Source organism: Carettochelys insculpta, chromosome 1 (assembly GCF_033958435.1).
Source record: "Carettochelys insculpta isolate YL-2023 chromosome 1, ASM3395843v1, whole genome shotgun sequence".
NCBI lineage: Eukaryota > Metazoa > Chordata > Testudines > Carettochelyidae > Carettochelys > Carettochelys insculpta.
In genome coordinates, this window is record NC_134137.1 from 205,027,854 (window position 1) to 205,048,678 (window position 20,825).

The 20,825-nt window shown below is 42.5% G+C and overlaps 1 protein-coding gene across 2 annotated transcripts in view; it reads left to right on the forward strand.

The window, feature by feature from the left end:
- Nucleotides 1-2,331: 2,331 nt before the first annotated feature.
- Nucleotides 2,332-20,825, forward strand: part of RCSD1 (RCSD domain containing 1) — a 59,929-nt gene continuing 41,435 nt past the window's right edge. The window contains exons 1-3 of one of the 2 annotated variants that reach the window (XM_074998193.1): nt 2,332-2,525; nt 3,130-3,306; nt 6,013-6,141. In XM_074998193.1, coding sequence (XP_074854294.1) covers nt 3,271-3,306; nt 6,013-6,141 — 165 coding nt within the window. In that variant the 5' untranslated portion in view covers nt 2,332-2,525; nt 3,130-3,270. The remainder of the gene's footprint in view (nt 2,526-3,129; nt 3,307-6,012; nt 6,142-20,825) is intronic. The other variant, XM_074998202.1, reaches the window with a different exon arrangement.

The following is a 20,825-nucleotide window of genomic DNA, read 5'->3' on the forward strand; positions in this document are numbered from 1 at the left end:
CTAACGAAATGGTTCAGCAGCAATAGTCAGTTGCATTGCTTCCCCTTGTATTTACTCACTAAGGATAGAATAATTTTCTTCATGCAAATAGTAGAGGCTTGTCTATACCATGAGGCTAAGTCAACCTAAGTGACAAAGTCCAGCTATGTGAATAATATAGCTGGAGTTGATGTAGATTAGGTTGACTTGTCATGGTGCCTACACAGCAATGGGCTGTCAGAAGAAACTCGCCCCTCTGCTTACGTCACGTTTGTCATTCTGGTGGAGTCCTGGAAGTAACGGGAGAGTGCTCTGCAGTCGATTTAGCTCAGTGTTGAGCAAACCATGGCCCACAAGATGCACCCAGCCCACCAGAGCTTTTGAGCCGACCCTTGAGCTGCCTTGCCCAACGCTGCCCAGGGAGCAGGGCTGGGGGGTTGCCTGCTCCATTGTTCCAGTTAGGAAGTGAGGTCAGGCACTTGACAGGCTCCAGTGCTCCAGCCAGAGCTGGCTGAGGGCATTACCCTGCTCTGTCCCAGCCAGAACTCCTGCCAGGCAGTGGGGGGTTGCAAGCACTCATAGCCTGCAATATTGGTTCCATGCCCAGAGATGCAGCCTTAGGCCAAAAGGATTGCCCACTAAATTAACCCCCAGCAGATAAATCACCACAGCTCCAATTCCTTGTAAGTATAGACATACCCTAAAATACATTATAACAATCATAAAACATGTTCTGCAGCCTAGTCCTATTCCCTTTATGGGTGGAGGCTTACCTTCCTATGGGCTTTCTCCTCACTGACTTCCAAACAACCTCTGTTTGAGCGCTTACCCCACAGTACCTGCACAAAGGAAGGGGGAAACAGAGCTGGCATTAACCATTTGTTAATCAGAAACCAGTTAATACCCCTATCCTCATCTCCTGTTGACTTCCTAGTGACTAGAGACTGCCAATTCACTTTGTACATGGCATCAAACCCTCCTGCATTTCCAGTTGCTAGTGTATGGCTGTATGGTTTGGAGGTGTTTATGGAAGTGAGGTCTATTTGCACGTGAATGATCCTTTCCTCCTTTAAAAAGTGCTTTGTGAGCTACTGCTAAAAAGCATTGTAGAGGAACTAAGTATTATTATTATTATCCTCTAGAGTTTAAGACACTAATATCTGTGGATATATCGCTATCTGAAGTGACAGTGAAAAAGTATGCCTGCTTTTGTTGTTGTTTTGTTGTTTTTCGTGATAGGATCAAATAACAGTCCATGAGGAGGGTCAGGTTTAACTCATGAACCTGGATTTCCGAAAACACTTTTAAATCTTCTTTCACCTGTCTTGGGGGCAGAGTTCTGAAACTGGGCTATCCAGGTGTTTGAGTCACTTCACAGCTCTGGGGGATGGAGACCCTGCAGTTGAAGAAAAAAGCAGTCCTGCCTGTAGGTGAGGATCTGATCCTCTTCACTGCTCTCTGTAGGTGGGGAGCAATGCGTGCATGATGCCTGCTAAAGCCGGCACGAGAACTTATTTAGTTAATGTTTGTGGGATTGAATTGAAAGTGAGACCTCAGCAAAACGTTCTTGTAGTTTAGTTCTTCCTAACTAAATCCTGTTGTTTACCAAAAAAAAAAAACCAAACCAGCTTTCTCACCATGATTGTAGCTTTATTTGTCAGTGCTCAAGTCTTAACTGAGAAAGGTAGCATCCTTAATTAGCACCTCTGACTACACGTTGAAAGAAAAAAAACGAGACTAGAAGTAGAAAAAAGTTTCATATTTAGCGTTGTACATCTTGGGTGTGGACCATCTTCTTAGTATGTGTTCATAGCTCACCAACCACCCTGAAGCCTTCATCCCTCCAAATACAATAATGATCTGAAATCTGCACCTCTTGTGTTGCCCGGGTCCAGCCTGAGTGCCAGTTAAAATCTCGGCTCCCGGCTAAGGTGAGAGGTTCAGAGAGCAGAAGAAAATGACAGAAGATACGGTTGCAGCAAAAGGAACAGATCCACAAATACATCAAGAAGGAAGAGACTGCAACCCAGAGAGGGAGAACAATGACAAACAGAGCAGGGAAAGAATGCAGATGTAGGGAAAAGAATAAAAAAGAAAAGAAATGTAGTAAGAATGTAGACAGAGGAGAAAGAAAGGAAAGGAAAGGAAAGGAAAGGAAAGGAAAGGAAAAAAAAAACACTTTGTGCTTCCATGTTTAGGCACAGCAGCAGAGTTTGCTGCTTGCTTTCTCTTGAGCCCTGCACTCTGAGAAGGACAGTATCTGTTTAGATTTGTGTCTAAATTTAAACCCTGATTGCTTTGCCTCCCTTTCCACTCCCCACCCTCCCTTCCTCTCAACCACCCTCCCTCCTTCCTTGTTCTCTAGTGCAGGGCCACTCACTGGGCTCTGTCAGTTCTCAAGCTGAGCTGGGGCTTGGATATTCTATTATACGCTTCTCAGCAGTGTGTTCTCACTCTGGCTGGACAGAAACTCTCCACAGCTAAGGGGAAAAAGGGTGGGGAAGAACGACGGTCCTAAGGACACCGTTCACTTGCAGGATATGGAGGTAAAAGTTTATTTCAGTAGCCGCGCGTTGCTTTGCTGACTTACTTGCCCCAGCAGCTCAGATTGAATTAGCTCCACCTTTACATGTCATGTCCCACTAGGGGCAGATAATAATTTTGGTTTGCTGTGTTAAAAGGCAAATGGGCCCCTCTGTGCCCCTTGGAACTTCTTGTACGGCATTTATTCTAATGTTTTCTGGGGGGGGGAGCATGTGTATGCAGGAGGGGTGTGGAGCATTGTTCATTTTTGTGGCCTTCTCCCCGAAGTTGGAAAGGGTAGTAAACTTCAAGGGCCTGCATCATTTTGAGATGTGATTCAAACAGTTATAAAATTAGGCACAGGAGGAGGAACTAACCGATAGAGCTGGAACTTCAAGTGTCATGGGTGTAGTTGTAGCCATATAGCTCATATGAACTTTATTTTACCACCTAGTGTTTTTTGTCTTCCATGTGGCTCTTGCAATCTCACATTCAATGTCAAAATTAGATTTTATTTTTTGGTTTACTCAGGAAGCAGTGGCCATATGAAACCTTGTTTAGGCAAAGAAAAATACATACCACGTAATTAAGAACTTTACTTGCCCCTTCTCCCCATTGTGTCTGCAGGGAATGGAGGGAGCATGGTCTGATGATGGGAGCATAGATATATGGATCAGAACTCCATGGTTCTATTCCAGACCCTGTCACTGACTTGCAGAATGACCTGGGGCAAGGTACTTGACCCCTCACACCCATGCCTCAGTTTCCATGGGGATGAGAATGCTTCCCAAGCTCCCCTGGATGGTAAGGGCTGAATTCAGATTTTATAAGATGTAAAAATGGAGTTTAAAGCACTCAGCCTCAGATGAAAGTTGCCATAGGAAATAAAAGTATTATTTTGATTAATTAGGGCACAGGTCATAGACTGTTGCAATAGTCAAAACTTCAGGTGACAAAAGGGTTTTCTTATTAGTTTATCTGCAATTACAGATTTTGCCAAATAACTCATTGTATTCTTTCTGGGGGGAAAAGTTTTGATAAGTCCCCAGCTCCAGTGTTGAAGAGGATCTGAGTACAGAAGACGTGCAGCAAGAACAGGTTCCTTCAGCACCACCATAATGTTTCTTTGAATTTTAACATTGTGCAGCTGACCCTGGGAGTTTTGATAATTCCCAGTTTTTAAACCAGCCCCTCTGCATCCTGTAATGTTCTACAGGAAAGGGTTCAAGATCAGGCAACGTCAGCAGAACGTCCTCAAAAAGCAATCAAACCTGTGGTCACCTAGGTTTTGTGTGTCAAGCAGGCTTAAGCTGTGTTGATACCAACTCAGTATGAGCCATGATGTGGGGGTGGTCAAATTAAATTGATTCCTAGAGACATGGGATTTGATAGAGCCAACTCTAAGTCATTAACGGTCCTTAAATTACAGTTAATTTTATCATCTTTAGTTGTGCAGCATCCTGTTATGTCATCTGTCAAAGAAGGATCTTTGTTGTTGGTCTCAGGAACCAGAGAGAGATTAAAGTTTATCCAGGGGTGATTCTCAGACTGCTCGGAAACTCAGAAACTATGTAAAGCCAAACAGTCATTTAATTCAGGGCTAGTAGAATATTTAATATAAAAAGTACTTACTATGCAGGAAATCACGTTTATAATCAGACTAATATGTAGAGCTGGAACAGACATAAGATTACAACTAATCCTTCTCCATCAGCACAAGACAATGTATTTTCTAGTGTTTCATGCGGTCGTGTTTTAAAGGCCATAAGAAATGGGCTTCCACTTTCTTCGGGAGACAAACAGGGCCTACCAGAACTTGTTATCAGGAAAGTATTTCTGAGATTTAGTCTAAGATTTGCCTTCTCTTGATTTTTCCCATTACTATTAGCTACCTCCTTTTTATCACCATAAATTAGCGTCCTTCTTAGAAGCTTCTTTTCCTTAACTTTTTGTAGACTGTCAAATCTCCTTTCCATTGGTAGGTTTAACAGCACCTTTCAACATCAGAAACATTTTATAAATCATGAATTTGGCCTTTCACACCTCTGTAAGGAATGTTAATATTATGCAGAGGTTTGGGCCACATATGACGCCAGCAGTGGCAAAGGCAAGATCAAAGACTCAGGAACTCGCAGGTCCCTCCTCAGTCTGCTTCTGCCTCATGAGCACTTTTAGCAGGCAGCCAAGCTGGAATACAGCAGTGGTAAAGGCTCTGTGAAACAGCCTTTTGTCTGCAGGATCTAGGCTTAATGCATCAGTTCAACAGGAACAAGAAATTCTGTTATCTCCCCTTTGCCAGGCATTTTGCTCCAGCTGTAGAATACAGAGCTGTTATATGCTCTGCAGCTGTAGGAAGCTCCTCACATTAATGGGACAGATGATGATTACCAGCACTGCAGAATGGGATGAGCTACCTCCAGATGACTGCCATTTCTATCAGGTCTCTAGAACCTTAAGAATAAAAAAATAGCCAAGGCTCACTTACCTTATGTAATTTTTACTGCTGCTGGGTTTCTTTGTGTTTTGTAGCTAAACTCTTATCCAGTATGCCATCAGGAACATACTGCATATTTAGTTAGGTCAGCTGCTTTAGAAACAAAGATGGGTTAGCACCCCAGGTAAGGGAGAATGCAGCAAGTCTACGATTGCCAACTCCTAGGGCGTTATTGTTAGTTTCATGATATTTGTTTTTCTTAATGCCTTGGCTCCTAGAGCCAGGTTTAATTTAAAAATTCCAGCTTTCATAAACTTCTAGCAAACTTCCAGCCTTCATGGATGCAGACCATAGCTTGCAAACATGAATCCTGAAAGATTCCACAAGCAGATTTCAAATAAAAAGAACTAAAATATAAAACACTTGATGTTGGCAATACTGGTAACATTGAAAAAGAGTCCTGAAGAGAACATCCACTTCATAGGGCAACATGCCATCCTTTTAGTTTGTAATTACATTAGCAGGTTTGGCGTTTAGTCTGAATAAGAAGCCTAAAACTGAGATGCATTTTTTAATTGTATGATCCTCTGAGCTCTGTGAAACTCAGCTGGAAATCTTGTGAGATTAGGCCTCGTGTGGAACTTCCAGTACCTCCTGCAGCTGGCTAAGTAGGTTATTGCTATGGCATTTTCCCTGCCACCCTTATGCTGGAGACTGACTAGTACCACAGAGGCAGATGAAAGTTACAAGTGAGGTAAGCATAAGCAATCCAAGTCCCTGAGTTTCAGTTTGTTTTCTGGACTAAGGTGAAAAATTATTTTCTCTGAGCAGTATATGGATGCAGCAGACATCTTTACTGTGGGGATATTTACCTCTCCCTCCTCTGTAGCCATCAGTAGGCTTCACTTCTCCTATTCTTAGTGTCTGTACACCTGCCTCCCTCCAGGCAGCTAACTCCTGGTGGGGTTCTCATTTTGTGGGGTGGGGGGTTGGGGAGAGCAGTTCTCTGCTCCTATGGGTTGTTAGCTTGGCTTGTTAGTTTCTTTCGGTGGCTCTGTACTGAATTTGTTCCACAGCGTGTGTTCTCTCAGCTTCAGGACATCCTCCACATGAAGCATGTACAGGAGCTGCTTGGTTATAGGTCGTCGGCTGAACTAGAGTGTGAGAATGACATCAGTTCAAGAACCCACACTGGCCTGTGCCCAGTAAGTGAGATGGGGGGAGAAGTGGAGGTGTGAAAGGAAGATTTTCTCAGCCCTGTTCCCCTTTCCTCTCCTGTAAGCTGTCAGACTCCGCATCCAAGTCCAACATAAGTGTTCCCTCTAATGGGAATACAGATTTACCTGCCTATTTAATAGCATAGTCAACCAGAGTATAGCTCTGAGCTCCAGTTTAGCATTACTACATCACACTAAAAATCCAGGGAACCAAAGCCCTATGCCAATCTCCAACACGGCTGGAGAAGCAGTTAGTCTGTCCCTAGTAATAGCTATTCAGTATCAGGCAGAGAAAGGACTTGAGCATAGGTTTCCTACCTCCCGGGGGTTATTCTAACTACTAGGCTGTTAACAGAGAGGCAGCTGTGTTAGTTTGTATTCTAACGAAACAAACCAGCAGTCGTGTAGCACTTTAAAGACTAACAAAATAATTTATTAGGTGATGAGCTTTCACAGGACAGACCCACTTCTTCAGACCCACGAAAGCTCGTCACCTAATAAATTATTTTGTTAGTCTTTAAAGTGCTACATGACTGCTGGTTTGTTTTACTGGGCTGTTAGTTATTCTGGTTGCTGGTACTCTCTTACGGCACGTTTATACTTCAAGGTGGGGATGTAATTCCCAGGTCAAGGAGACACACTCATGCTAGCTCTGATTGAACTAGTATGCTAACAATAGAGCATAGCTACTGCGTGAGCAGCAGGAAGGGGTTAGCATCCAGAATACGCTCTCTGAGACATGAGACACACACTTGGGATTGCTAAACCTTTCTGCCACTCTCCCTGTGCTGGCTACATTTTATTTTTAGTGCACTAGCTTGATTTGATTGATCACTGGAAGGCTTTAAAGGGTGTAACTGAACAACAAGCCCCTGTATCACCCCATCTGCCTCCTGAGCCACAGACTGGACAAATCACGCTTCCCACTACATCATCGCTTTTTAATTGGCTGGAGGTGTTGCTGTTGAGCACCATAATGCATTTCCTTTGGTGAGTAAGTACATCAGTTCTTCCACATACCAGGCACCTGTTTGTCAGGAGAGTAAAGAAAGAGAAAAGTCAGCTTGCTCTATATATAGCTCTCCTTTGGATCTAGAAAATTCCTGTGATCTCTCCTCAAGGAAATAGTGGGATCAATATTGACTGGGGCCTCAGCTTGTAATTTTGTCAGTGGTGCAATCTTATTTTCTCCTTGATGATCCCATGTGTGCAAGACATTCTAATGATAGTTGCGGGAAGGAACTTGTGTATGATCCTGTGTTCTTGGTTCACAGTTCCAATTACAGTTGTGTGCATGATGTGCTGTGGGAGGAAGTTTGAGCTACCACCCCTTTAAACTGAGTCTGGGATCTCCAGCAATAATAAAGACTCCTGTGCTGATTATGACAGTCCAGTCTACTGACAGGGCCAGTTCACTTTCCCAGAGGCGCCTTAGAACAAGCTTTCACTCTGCAGAGCTGATTTATCAGGTCAGCAGTTATGACTTGAGGAGAACCACAGTCAGCGCTGTCTTGACGGGAGACCTTCCATTTACTGCAGTGGGAATACTACTTGCTTAAGCTAGAGTGGAATTTAAACCACATGGAGTACGTGTATTGTTTAAGGACCTATTTTTACTTCACCACTGGGAATACATTACTGAGTCATTATTGAGTCTCATCTCTAGGCAGTGAGTCTGAGTCCTTCCAAAATCAGGCAGTGCAGGAGCCTGCCGATCCAGCTAGGAGTCTCCTCCTAGAAACGCTTTTATGTTAACAATTCCAGACATCTTACCGCTAGCGTGACTAACATAGTGATACAGCCGCAGGGATTGCAACAAGGTCCTGATATGTCAACTAAAGATTTCTCTTAGAAGTAAGAAAAGATAATTGGACCAGCTTCTTTTCATTTACATGACCGTAACTTCAATGAAAGGATTTAATGGGTGCAACTGAGTAGAATCTGTCCCTTGGTAAATATTCTTCCACTCTAAAGTAACTCTGGCAGGTGTCCTCTGCTGAACAAAGGAAGAGATTACTCTAACTTTAGCCTCATGGTATTCTTTACAGTTGGAAGAAATTGCACTGACATTGTCCTATGTAATTCCATGCTGTTTTTGTCCTTTGGACAGTAGTCTCCAGTTTCATAACGGTTGTTCTAGGTAGCAACAGAAATGCGATTCAGGTAGGAGCATTACGATTCTTGATCAAAACAGGTCTCATTACAAGCAAATCTCTGGTTACCCTTGACATTGACTAACAGGTGTTGGGAAAGGTAACTATGTGGTTCTGCTGACCCCCATGTAAGGGATGTTTGGGGTAATACCATAGTTGCTTTTGCAACACAGTTTGTTTAATATTGGTATTTTGAAAGGTGATCTAAATGGGAAAAGTACTTCCTAAACTAATAACAGAGAGGAAGCCGTGCTAGTCTATACACTATCAAAACAAAAAGCAGTCAAGTAGCACTTTAAAGACTAGCAAAATAGTTTATTAGGTGAGCTTTCGTGGGACAGACCCACTTCTTCAGACCAGAACAGACTCAATATTTTAAGACACAAAGAACCAAAAACAGTAAGCAAGGAGGACAAATCAGAAAAAGATAATCAAGGTGAGCAAATCCGAGAGTGGAGGGGTGGGGGGGAAGGTCAAGAATTAGATTGAGCCAAGTATGCAGACAAGCCCCAAAAGTGACTCAGAAAGTTCCCATCACGATTTAAACCATGTGTTAATGTGTCGAATTTGAATACAAAAGCCAGCTCGGCTGTTTCCCTTTCCAGAACGGTGCGATAATTCCTTTTCAGTAACACACATACCTTCAGGTCATTGACAGAATGCCCCATTCCATTAAAATGTTGACTAACTGATTTGTGGATCTGGAGTGTTTTGATGTCTGTTTTGTGCCCATTGACCCTTTGTCTAAGGGAGTTAGCAGTCTGTCCAATATTCTCTGCGCCTTAAATATTGAGTCTGTTCTGGTCTGGCTATGGTCTGAAGAAGTGGGTCTGTCCCACGAAAGCTCACCTAATAAACTATTTTGCTAGTCTTTAAAGTGCTACTTGACTGCTTTTTCCTAAACTAAGTGAATGATCACAAAGTGCCCTGAAACTGTCAAAGCACTAACATGCTCTTTCAACTGCTGTAACGTAGAAGCTATTCAGTGCAATGTAGCCACATAAAATAGTTTAGAACATGGGCGGGAGGAAAAGAATACCATCTCCAATTGAAACTGGAAAGGGAATTTTAGTAGGTAGAATATAACTGTCATAATTAAAATTTGGCTAGGACACCTGAAATCACTTTCCAGCTTCTGTGAAAATATCATGAGATGTCGGATGGCCTAAAGTACTACAATTTTTGCATTTCATCTGAGCCAACACCTCCAGTAGCACTATGTCCCCAATACCATCCTGCTGCATTGGTTCTGCACTGACTTAATTAAAAGGATACCACATTCTGAATCACTGTTGTCAGTCTGGAGGTTTCAGTTGCAAGCCTAGTCCCAGCCAGATGAAACCTTATTTGTGCAATCTGACAAGATCACAACAGAAACTGGCTGAGCTGCTCGCTGGTGGGTTTTTTATGTATGGCATTTGTGCCCAACAGAAACAAGTCTGTCGATGCCTCACACTAAGATAGCAGCTGCTGTTTCGAAATAACTTTGCTAATGCATACACCACACACATGCTGTTTCAAAATACATTCAAAATAGCAGGTGCGTTATTTCAAATGTCATAAACCTCATTGCAGGAGGAATAATGCCTATTTTGAAATAGGCACTGTTAAGGCACAGCATAAAGCTATTTCTAAATAAGCTATAATGGTGGTCAATGGCACTATTTCGATATAAGCACTATGGCTGTGTCTACACTTGCATTATGCTTTCGAAAGAGGAATGCAAATGAGAGAAATAAAAATGCAAATGTGGCACTGATTTGCATGTCGCAAGTTTCATTTGCATAACCTCTTTTCAGAAGAGATGTTTTCGAAAGAAAAAAGCATTGTAGATGGGACTCTTTTGAAGATAAACCACATCTTCAAAAGAACCCTTCTTCCTATTGTGTTTCAGGAAAAAGGGTTCTTTTGAAGATGGGGTTTATTTTCAAAAGAGCCCCAGATACACTGCTTCTTTTCTTTTGAAAGAATCTCTTCTGAAAAGAGATTATGCAAATGAAGCACAGGACATGTAAATTGATGCCTCATTTACATTTTTTATTTCCCTCTGTCATGATCATGAGGGTTAGCCAGCAGCCTGGGAGAAAAAGGGTTAACCTCCTTAGCCAGGTGGGGTTGGCCTATAGGAATGTAGGTAACAATTTCAAACTGGGACAAAGGAATTTTTTGGCACCTCCATTTTCTGTTCTCTGTTCCTTCTTCTTCTTTCCAGCCATGAGGGAGACAGACACAGAATATCTCCCTCCAAGAACAGGCCCTCCAATCTTCTGTAAGTAGGGTAAAGTTGAGATAAGTCCATTAGGCTTTATTGTTTTATGGTTTGGGAAGTGGGATCTGATGTCTGTGCACTTTTTAGAAATGTTCTTTTACTCTCCTTGTAACTAAGTTCTAGGCCCATGGTGGAGACTCCCCAGGTGTTTTACTTTGTGAATCTTCCATCTAGTCATGAGTCTTGTGACACGACTATTGTAACAATAAAAGTTCTCTCTTTTTCCTTTTATTAACCTGGTATTGGTTAATGTTTGTGTCCTGGTTTTTTACTTTTGGGGCTGAGATTTCCCAAGTAGTCTCTCCCTGGTTTCCTTATTATTACTTGGGTGGTGGCAGCAAATTATATCCCCATAATCTAAGGTTTTTAGGATTTTGGGGGGGAAGTTTATACCAAAACCTGGTAGATAAGGTTTTGGAGGTACTTTTGCTGGTCCCCACTTCTGCATTTGTCTTGCTAGAGTGGGGAAGGAGCCATGACATCCTCATTTGCACTCCTCTTTTGAAAGAAGAATGCAAGTGTAGACACAGCCCATGTGTCCAGACCTGCTATTTCAAAATAGCTAGGTGTTATTTTGAAATGTGTTATTGTGCATAGCTGTGCTATTTTGAAACTACATTTTCTCCACTTACAAGAATTTGTGTCAATAAATTGGTCTGATAGTCAGGGCTTCACCATTTACTATAGTTTACAGACCACTAACTGCTCTTTTAGTTTAATGCAGAATCATTTTTCTTTCTATTTTCCATTTTAATAGTTTAGGTAATATTTAAAGAGTAATTTGTCATATCATCTCTGGCCTATAGTAGAGCAGTTTTAGTTTTAAAAGTTTTAGTGGTTTTAGCCTATGCATCACCATACTACAGAACCATTCAAATCAAAGACATAAAAAACAGTTTGCTCCCACTAGCATGTTCTCCAGCACTTCTATCCAGTTTGGTACTGAATGACTCAAACAATGGGGTTTCTGTCAGTCTTTTTAGGATACTATTTTATGGGTTCTCTAACTACACTGTTAAGAATCTCCTAATAGTTTGAAACAAAAAGCAGTCAAGTAGCACTTTAAAGACTAGCAAAATAGTGTAGTAGGTGACCTTTCATGGGACAGACCCACTTCTTCAGACCATAGCCAGACCAGAACAGACTCAATATTTAAGACACAGAGAACCAAAAACAGTAAGCAAGGAGGACAAATCAGAAAAAGATAATCAAGCTGAGCAAATCCGAGAGTGGAGGGGTGGGGGGGAAGGTCAAGAATTAGACTGAGCCAAGTATGCAGACGAGCCCCTGTAGTGACTCAGAAAGATCCCATCACGATTTAAACTATGTGTTAATGTGCCGAATTTGAATACAAAAGTCAGCTCGTCCACTTCTCTTTCCAAAACGGTGCGATAATTCCTCTTCAGTAACACACATACCTTTAGGTCATTGACAGAATGCCCCATTCCATTAAAATGTTGACTAACTGGTTTGCGGATCTGGAGTATTTTGAAGTCCGTTTTGTGCCCGTTGACCCTTTGTCTAAGGGAGTTAGAAGTCTGTCCAATATACAAAGCATCTGGGCATTGTTGGCCCATGATGGCATATATGATGTTAGTAGAGGAGCATGAGAAAGTGACCGTGATTCTGTGAGTAATCTGGTTAGGTCCAGTGATGGTATTTCCAGAGAAGATATGTGGACAAAGCTGGCAGCGGGCTTTGTTGCAGGGAAAGGTTCCAGGACTGGTGTTCCTGGGATATAGACGGTGGCTGTTAGTGAGGATCCTCATGAGGTTGGGAGGTTGTCTGTAGGAGAGAACAGGCATGTCACCCAGGGCCTTCTGGAGTGTAGCATCCTGATTAAGAATAGGTTGTAGGTCTTTAATAATTCATTGCAGTGGTCTGAGTTGGGGGCTGTAGGTGATGACCAGTGGTGTTCTGTTCTTGGCTTTTTGGGGCCGATCTTGGAGTAGCTGGTCTCTGGGTATTCGTCTGGCCCTGTCAATTTGTTGTTTTACTTCTCCTGGTGTGTAATTCAGGTTTATGAATATTTGGTAAAGTTCTTGTAGTTTTTGGTCTCTGTCAGTTGGATCAGAGCAAATGCAATTGCCCCTAAGAGCTTGACTGTAAACAATGGATCTAGTCACGTGTGCAGGATGGAAGCTAGAAGGGTGTAGATAAGTATAGCGATCAGTAGGTTTTCGGTACAGTGTGGTACTGATCAGGCCATCCTTGATTAGTACTGTAGTGTCCAGGAAATGTATCTCTTGCATGTTGTAATCGAGGCATAAGTTGATGGTGGGTTGTAGATTGTTAAAGTCTCTGTGGAATTCTTCTACAGCCTCCGTACATAGGGGCTCGTCTGCATACTTGGCTCAGTCTAATTCTTGACCTTCCCCCCCCACCCCTCCACTCTCGGATTTGCTCAGCTTGATTATCTTTTTCTGATTTGTCCTCCTTGCTGACTGTTTTTGGTTCTCTGTGTCTTAAATATTGAGTCTGTTCTGGTCTGGCTATGGTCTGAAGAAGTGGGTCTGTCCCACGAAAGCTCACCTAATAAACCATTTTGCTAGTCTTTAAAGTGCTACTTGACTGCTTTTTGTTTTGATGGTGTATAGACTAGCACGGCTTACTCTCTGTTACTAATAGTTTGAGTTTTAATTACTTCTCATTAGTCCTCACCATACCACTCTAGATAATTCTTTACCCTCATTTCACCTGTCAGTTAGGAGAATTCTTCACAAGTCCAAGATTGCTTCACTTTCTCCAACCTGTACCATCACACAGAGACTCATATGTGCCACAACTAGGGTTCTTTAGACAGGAAATATGTCTATTCAGTGTTTGATTAATACGGCTGTTCGAGTGTACTGGATTACTGCATTCAGGTCTGGCAGTCTCAGCTTCATGAAGATGTGAACAAAACAGGACAAAGGAGCATCAAAATGTAAAGGGCAAGAAAGTTTGATGAGACTGGAGTTAAGTCTGGATCACTTGGCCAAATAGTAAGAGGGTGAATGATACCGATCTCCATATATTGCTAGGGATACAGAGCTCAGAATAAGGAACTTTTATCTTAATGAACCAGGGGTTATAGCTAGGCATAATGCAATATTATTAAGTACCGGAAGATCTTGGCCTAATGGTAGCAGTTTTCTGACAGCAAGATCTATTATGCTTTGGAATAGTTATCCAAGTGCAATGGGAGCCCCATCCCTTGGGACATTTAAAAATAGATTGGATGAAGCACTGGAAAGAAATGCCATCAGGAGCTATTTTCACTGTCAGGAGCAATAGCACTGAGTAGCAGTCTGATCCTGCAAGGCTTCCATGGGTCAATGTGCAGTGCAAAGATAGGTCCAATCAACTATGTCACTGAGGGTTGTGAAAAACTGCACACCCTGTTTGTTGTAGATAAGCTAATCTAAACCTTGGTAAAGACACTGGTAGGGTGATGGATGCCAGCCTCTCTCTCAAAGATTTACTACAGTGATGGAAAAGTCCCTGTGAAGTTAGTGGCTTCTGCCTCATAAGACAGACCTCCGAGGACCTGACAGGTCAGATGAGGTTGTCGCCAGTGTCGATGACTCCATCCTGCTCCCTCAGATTGTTAGACTTGGAAACTCTCGCATATAGAAAACATAACTCAGAAAAGAAACATTTACAAAGTGGCAGAAGCCTGGAAATCCTTTCATGCATATGCATATGTTATTCTGTCTTCCTTTTTCCAATTGCTTTCCATAACAGCAATCATTATAGGCTAGGTCTACCCTAGGGGGAATATCGATTTAAGATACGCAACTCCAGCTGCAAAAATTGTGTACCTGGAGTTGGTGCATCTTTAATCAATTATTGCCATCATCCCCACAGCGAGGAGAGAAACTCTCCCATTGACTTCCCTTAGTCCTCATGACTGCGAGGAGTACCAGAGTCAATGGCAGTGCTCTGATTGTTTGTTTTAGCAGGGCCACACTAGGCACACTAAATCAAACCCTAGTGGATCGATAATCAGCACGTTGCTCTTCCAGTAAGTATAGATGTGCCCTAAGCTCTTGACCTGTTTTCCTGGCTAGATGCCATGTTTACTTTGATTAAAATGAATTTTCCCTCCTTGAGTTTAAGTTCCATGTTTCTCTGGAATTTCAAGTCATTAGCCTTGCTGTTGTTAGTCTGGTTCTGACTTGTGACATGCACAATTTAATATTTGTATGCTCTGATCGTCTTTAAAAAAGAATAAATGCCAAATTGATCAGGTCTCCACGTAGCAAAAACTCTCCGTCCAAAGAACACAACCTCTTCCATGGTGTTTATCCCCTGTAAAATCAGGGAACTGTCAGGACAAACCACCCATCAGGTTCATGTTAGTCACCAAATAATTATAATAGCGTTCAGAAAAACAGGAAGGAAAGTGAGAAGGCCCTGCTTCGGTAAACGGAGCTGAGTGGGATGTCGCAGAACACATGATGATAATATGCAAAACCTTCACTAGCACAAAAATGAAAACAGCAATTTTAGCATAGTCCCACACCAGAGTTGAAGTACTGTAGAATCACAGAACTATAGGGCTGGAAAGGATGTTGAGAAGTCCTCAAGTCCAACTCCCAGTGCTATGACAGTACTAAATGTTAGGCTTAAAAGAAGCACATGGGATATTTTTCAGGGGGCTAAGGCAACACATGCATTTATTAATAATATAACAAAGTAGCATATGCATTCACATACACACGCCTCCGTCCTGCTGATGTTATAATTACCAGTTGTTGCCTGCCCTGACTTATTGGCCAGATAAATCAGGAACAGGACAGTTGAGCCAAGTCCTATCCATCTGGACTGATGCTCCATGTTGTAGCAGGACAGAATGTAAAGAATAATACAAGACACCTCTAGCCTTTATAGGGTTTTTCCTCCATGCAAGTCTATGTATTTTGCTTTGTCAGGCCTTAATCAGTCACTCAGTATTACAATCAGTTCTTCTGCAACATATGTTTATCTGAGAGTTGTTCTTGCAGTGATCTGATATGAGTATGCTGATGACCCGTGCTGGGAAAGTCATTACCAGTTCCCTATCTAGGGGTGCTTCTCCCTAACTTTGAGGCTAGTCAATCTGCCTTGTCCAGTCCTTGTAGTTATTTGGTGTCCCGAGTCTTCAGCCCCACTTCTAGTTGTCGGCGTATGCAGTGAATTTTATGCCAATATCTCTAAAGGCATTCTTTCTGTCATTCACTGGGCCACCACCTTTAAATTAGTGTAGCATGGAATGAAAAGTAACAAAGTTTCTTCCTAATACTAACATCACTGTGCATTACAATTTAACATCAGAATACACCAACGTAACACACTGAATGAACAAAGGTGCTATAGCCTAAGGCCTACATCTTGTATTTAATTAGTATCACTGCATTCATTTATTATAACTAACTTACTGCCTACGAAATTATGAGGTTACACTATTTATAACTAATTAATTTATAGTGCACTCCAATATGATAAAACTACATGAATAAACCTAGACCATCACTGCCAGGTGTCTGTCCAACCTGTTTTTAAAAACATCCAAGGATGGAGATTTCCTTTCTTCTCTTTGAAAGCCTTTTCTGGATCTTAACTGCTCTTATCGTTACAAAGTTGTGTTTTTTGTTTTTTTGTTTTTTTCTGGTATCTAACCTAAAACTTCCTTACTGCAGACTAATCCCATTCTTTTTCTCTTCAGGGGGCAGAGAGAACAATAGATCACTGTTATCTTTATAACAGCCCTCAACATAGCTGAAGACTTTCTAGGTCCCTGCCTACCCTGGAGTCTTCTTTTCTCAAGATAAAATATACACTGTTTTTAACCTTTCTGCATAGGACAGGTTTTTCTAACCCTTGGTTATTTTTGGTGCTGTCTTCCAGACTCTCTCCAATTTGTCCACATCTTTCCTAAAGTTTGGTGCCCCAACTTGGTGCCCAATGCTGCAGCTGAGGCCTGACTAGTGCCAAGTAGATCAGTACAACGATCTCCTGTGTCTTACATAAGACACAGCTATTAATGGACTTCAGAATGATATTAGCCTTTTTGCACAGCAGAATCATATTGTTGACTCAGGTTCAATTTATAATCCACTGTAACCCACACACCCTTTTCACCAGTATTATCAACTAGCCAGTTATTGCCCATTTCTGGTTGTACCTTTTGATTTTTTTTCCCTCTTATGTGAAGGATTTCACACTTATCTTTCCTGAATTTCATCCTGTTGAATTCAGGTCAGGTCTCCAAATTGTCAAGGTCATTTTGAATTCCAAGCTTGTCCTCCAAAATGCTTGAAACTCCTTCCAGGTTGATTTCATGTGTAAGTATTGTAAGCATGCTCTCTACTCACTTACCCAACAAAACAAACCAGCAGTCATGTAGCACCTTAAAAGACTAACAAAATAACTTATTAGGTGATGAGCTTTTGTGGGGCAGACCCACTTCTTCAGATCTGGAAATATGCAGAACAGCACTGATGGCTTTATAACACAGAAGCCATGTCTATATGTGCACGCTACTTCAAAGTAGCGGCACTAACTTCGAAATAGCGCCCGTCACGGCTACACGTGTTGGGTGCTATTTCGATGTTAACATCGACGTTAGGCGGTGAGACGTCGAAGCCGCTAACCCCATGAGGGGATGGGAATAGCACCCTACTTCGAAGTTGAACATAGAAGTAGGGCAAGTGTAGCTGATCCATGTCCCGCAACATCGAAATAGCAGGGTCTGCCATGGCGGCCATCAGCTGAGGAGGTTGAGAGACGCTCTCTCTCCAGCCCCTGCGGGGCTCTATGGTCACCGCGTGCAGCAACCCTTAGCCCAGGGCTTCTGGCTGCTGCTGCTGCAGCTGGGGATCCATGCTGCATGCACAGGGTCTGCAACCAGTTGTCGGCTCTGTGGATCTTGTGTTGTTTAGTGCAACTGTGTCTGGGAGGGGCCCTTTAAGGGAGCGGCTTGCTGTTGAGTCCACCCTGTGACCCTGTCTGCAGCTGTGCCTGGCACCCTTATTTCGATGTGTGCTCCTTTGGCATGTAGACATTGCCTCGCAGCGCCTATTTCGATGTGGTGCTGCGCAACGTCGATGTTGAATGTCGCTGCATCGAAATAAGCTACTTCGATATGGGCTTCACGTGTAGACGTAGCCAGAGATCCAAAAAAAATAGAGACTAAATATACAGACTAATATGGCTACCTCTCTGCTATCCAAGTCACTAATGAACATATTGAATAGTACTAGACCCAGGACTGACCCCTGCATGACCCTAATGCACCTCTCAGTTTGACAGTGAACTTTTACTTTCTAAGAACTTTTACTTTCACACTTACTTTCTAAGAATAAGCTTTCAAGCAATTGTGCACCCATTGGCTACGTCTACACGTGCAGCCAACATCGAAATAGTCTATTTCGATGAATAACGTCTACACGTCCTCCAGGGCCAGCAACGTCGATGTTCAACTTCGACGTTGCTCAGCCCAACATCGAAATAGGCGCAGCGAGGGAACGTCTACACGTCAAAGTAGCACACATCGAAATAGGGATGCCAGGCACAGCTGCAGACAGGGTCACAGGGCGGACTCAACAGCAAGCCGCTCCCTTAAAGGGCCCCTCCCAGACACAGTTGCACTAAGCAACACAAGATACACAGAGCTGAGAACTGGTTGCAGACCCTGTGCCTGCAGCATAGATCCCCAGCTGCCGCAGAAGCAGCCAGAAGCCCTGGGCTAAGGGCTGCTGCCCACGGTGACCATAGAGCCCCGCAGGGGCTGGAGAGAGAGCATCTCTCAACCCCCCAGCTGATGGCCGCCATGGAGGACCCAGCAATTTCGACGTTGCGGGACGCGGATTGTCTACACGGTCCCTACTTCGACGTTGAACGTCGAAGTAGGGCGCTATTCCTATCTCCTCATGAGGTTAGCGACTTCGATGTCTCGCCGCCTAACGTCGAAGTTAACTTCGAAATAGCACCCGACGCGTGTAGACGCGACGGGCGCTATTTCGAAGTTGGTGCTGCTACTTCGAAGTAGCGTGCACGTGTAGACGCAGCTCAAGTGACCAAATGCATGCCTTTATTCACACCCTATACGCAATTGTAATAATCTTTGTATAAAATATTCATTGTGAGGTAATCATTTGAAAACTAATAACTCACTGATTAATAATAGGGTGAAATGTGTGTAGCAGTATTATCTATCTATCTATCTACATAAGCTGCAATTATGACTGAAATGCGTTTGTCAGACAAGGAAGGGAGAAACTGTTCCTTAAAGACAAAGGACAAGCTACCATCTCTAGGCAAGTGTCATGAAAATTGATTAGCAATGACCTGTCAAGCAGACATTCTTTGTCAATCAAGGGGAGCAGGAATCTGCATTTTAGGAAACAATAGCATGGGACTGTTCACAAGACTCCATGTTTCCCTTCTCATAGTGGAAAGGAAGGTGAGGGAGACTGCATCAGGGAAATGCATTTCAAAGGATGGCAGGACTTTAAAAGTGAGGGGGCAAAATGTTCCAGGAACCTTCTTGTTCTCTCTCTTTCACCTAAGCAGAGAAACCAGCCTTCTGACTTTGGGAGGCACCCTGACCTGAAAATTTGGTTAGCAATGTTTCTGGGAACTTATGGTAAAGATACTATTTAAACCAAATATAGTTTATTAAGCTTTAGCTACTAAAAAACATTTCATCTTTATTTCTTTTGTATCCATTTCTGACTTTAATGCCTTGTATTTGTACTCACTTAAAACGTCTCTCTTTATAACTAAATCAACTTGATTTATTTTTAATAAAAACTAATCCATTGTTGTATTTAAACTGAGCCGTTTGGTAACTCCATTTAAAGTAGCAGGCTATTGAATAGTGACCCATTACAGGTGCAATGGAGCTGTAATAGCTAAACTTTTCAGGACACAGCTGGACAGTGGATGACACATGTTTTGGGGCATATGTCAGACAGTATGTGTGGAGGTCACCCTGCAAGTAGTAACCAAGGCTGCTGAAAATCAGACTGTGTCTGGGGTGTTGCTGACAGGTTGCTGGTTGACCAAGGCTGTGGCTATAATCAGACCCAAGGTGTAACCTACCTGCTGGTAGGCTGTTTTGAGGGGCCCAGGTTGGGAGCTAGAGAAGCAAACCATTGTGAGGCACCCAAGTTATTGGGAAGATGGTGACACTACCTGTTCCTGTTCTGGTTTGAACCTTAGAGTGTGATGATGGCACCACCTTATAGTAATTTCATCTAGACGACATGTTCCTATTTTGCTTATAAAACTGTCATGTGGGACTGTCAAAAATGTTACTAAAATCAAGATAAACCATATTTTAAGCTTCCTCATCCAATAGGCCAGTAACTTTGTCAAAGAAGGTAATTAGGTTGGTTAGGCAAAATTTGCTCTTGACAAATTGATGTCGGTTATTACGTATAACCCTGTTTATTCTCCAGCTGTTTCAAAATTTATTTTTCTTATTTCAATTTCTGTAGCTACACAGAACCCCAGTCCTGGACCAAGACCCCTTTGTACTAAATACTGTACAAACACACAACATAAAGACCATCTCAAAAACCCTAAATAGCTTCCACCTCTTCTCAAGGTACATCTACAGAGGCTGGATTGCTAGGGATATGCACCACATCGGAAATCAAGCCCTGCTATATGCAGTTAGCACAAGTGGCCTTTAGCCAAATTCAACAAGAAGGTTCTTCCAAGATGCACATTTTCTGCTCCTTTTTAGGAGATATGGAGAATAATTTGTAGCAGCCTTGCTAATCAGGCAATCTGGTTTTTAGTCTGTAGAGTCCCACAATGTAAGACTGAAGCCTTTAGGGACTCCTTTTTATCAAGCAGCTCATGGGAAAGAAAACCCACCAACCAATTATTGACTCATACCATGCAGCATTTACTCCACCCTCTTCGTTGTAACTGAACACCACTTTTTACACTTTCCAGAAGTCCAAGGATAATTTTTTCACAACTTTTCTTTCACACATAATTTTTATATAAATTTTGTGTTGGAGAAGCGTGCTGTCTTGATAGCCCTGGAGACACATGTTCTCCATATTCCTCACCCAGTATGCATAGCACAGACAGTGACAGCATAAGAGGCTCTTGCACCATGGCTCCCCAGTGCTTCATCTTCAGCCTGAAGATCTTTTTTCTGTGGAGAGCAAATATTAGTCCCTATCCAGTCCTTTCTGTCAACGAAGAGACATCTGATAGTTTAAACTATCCACCAGGAAAATGCTGTGCAGTTAATTATATCAGTA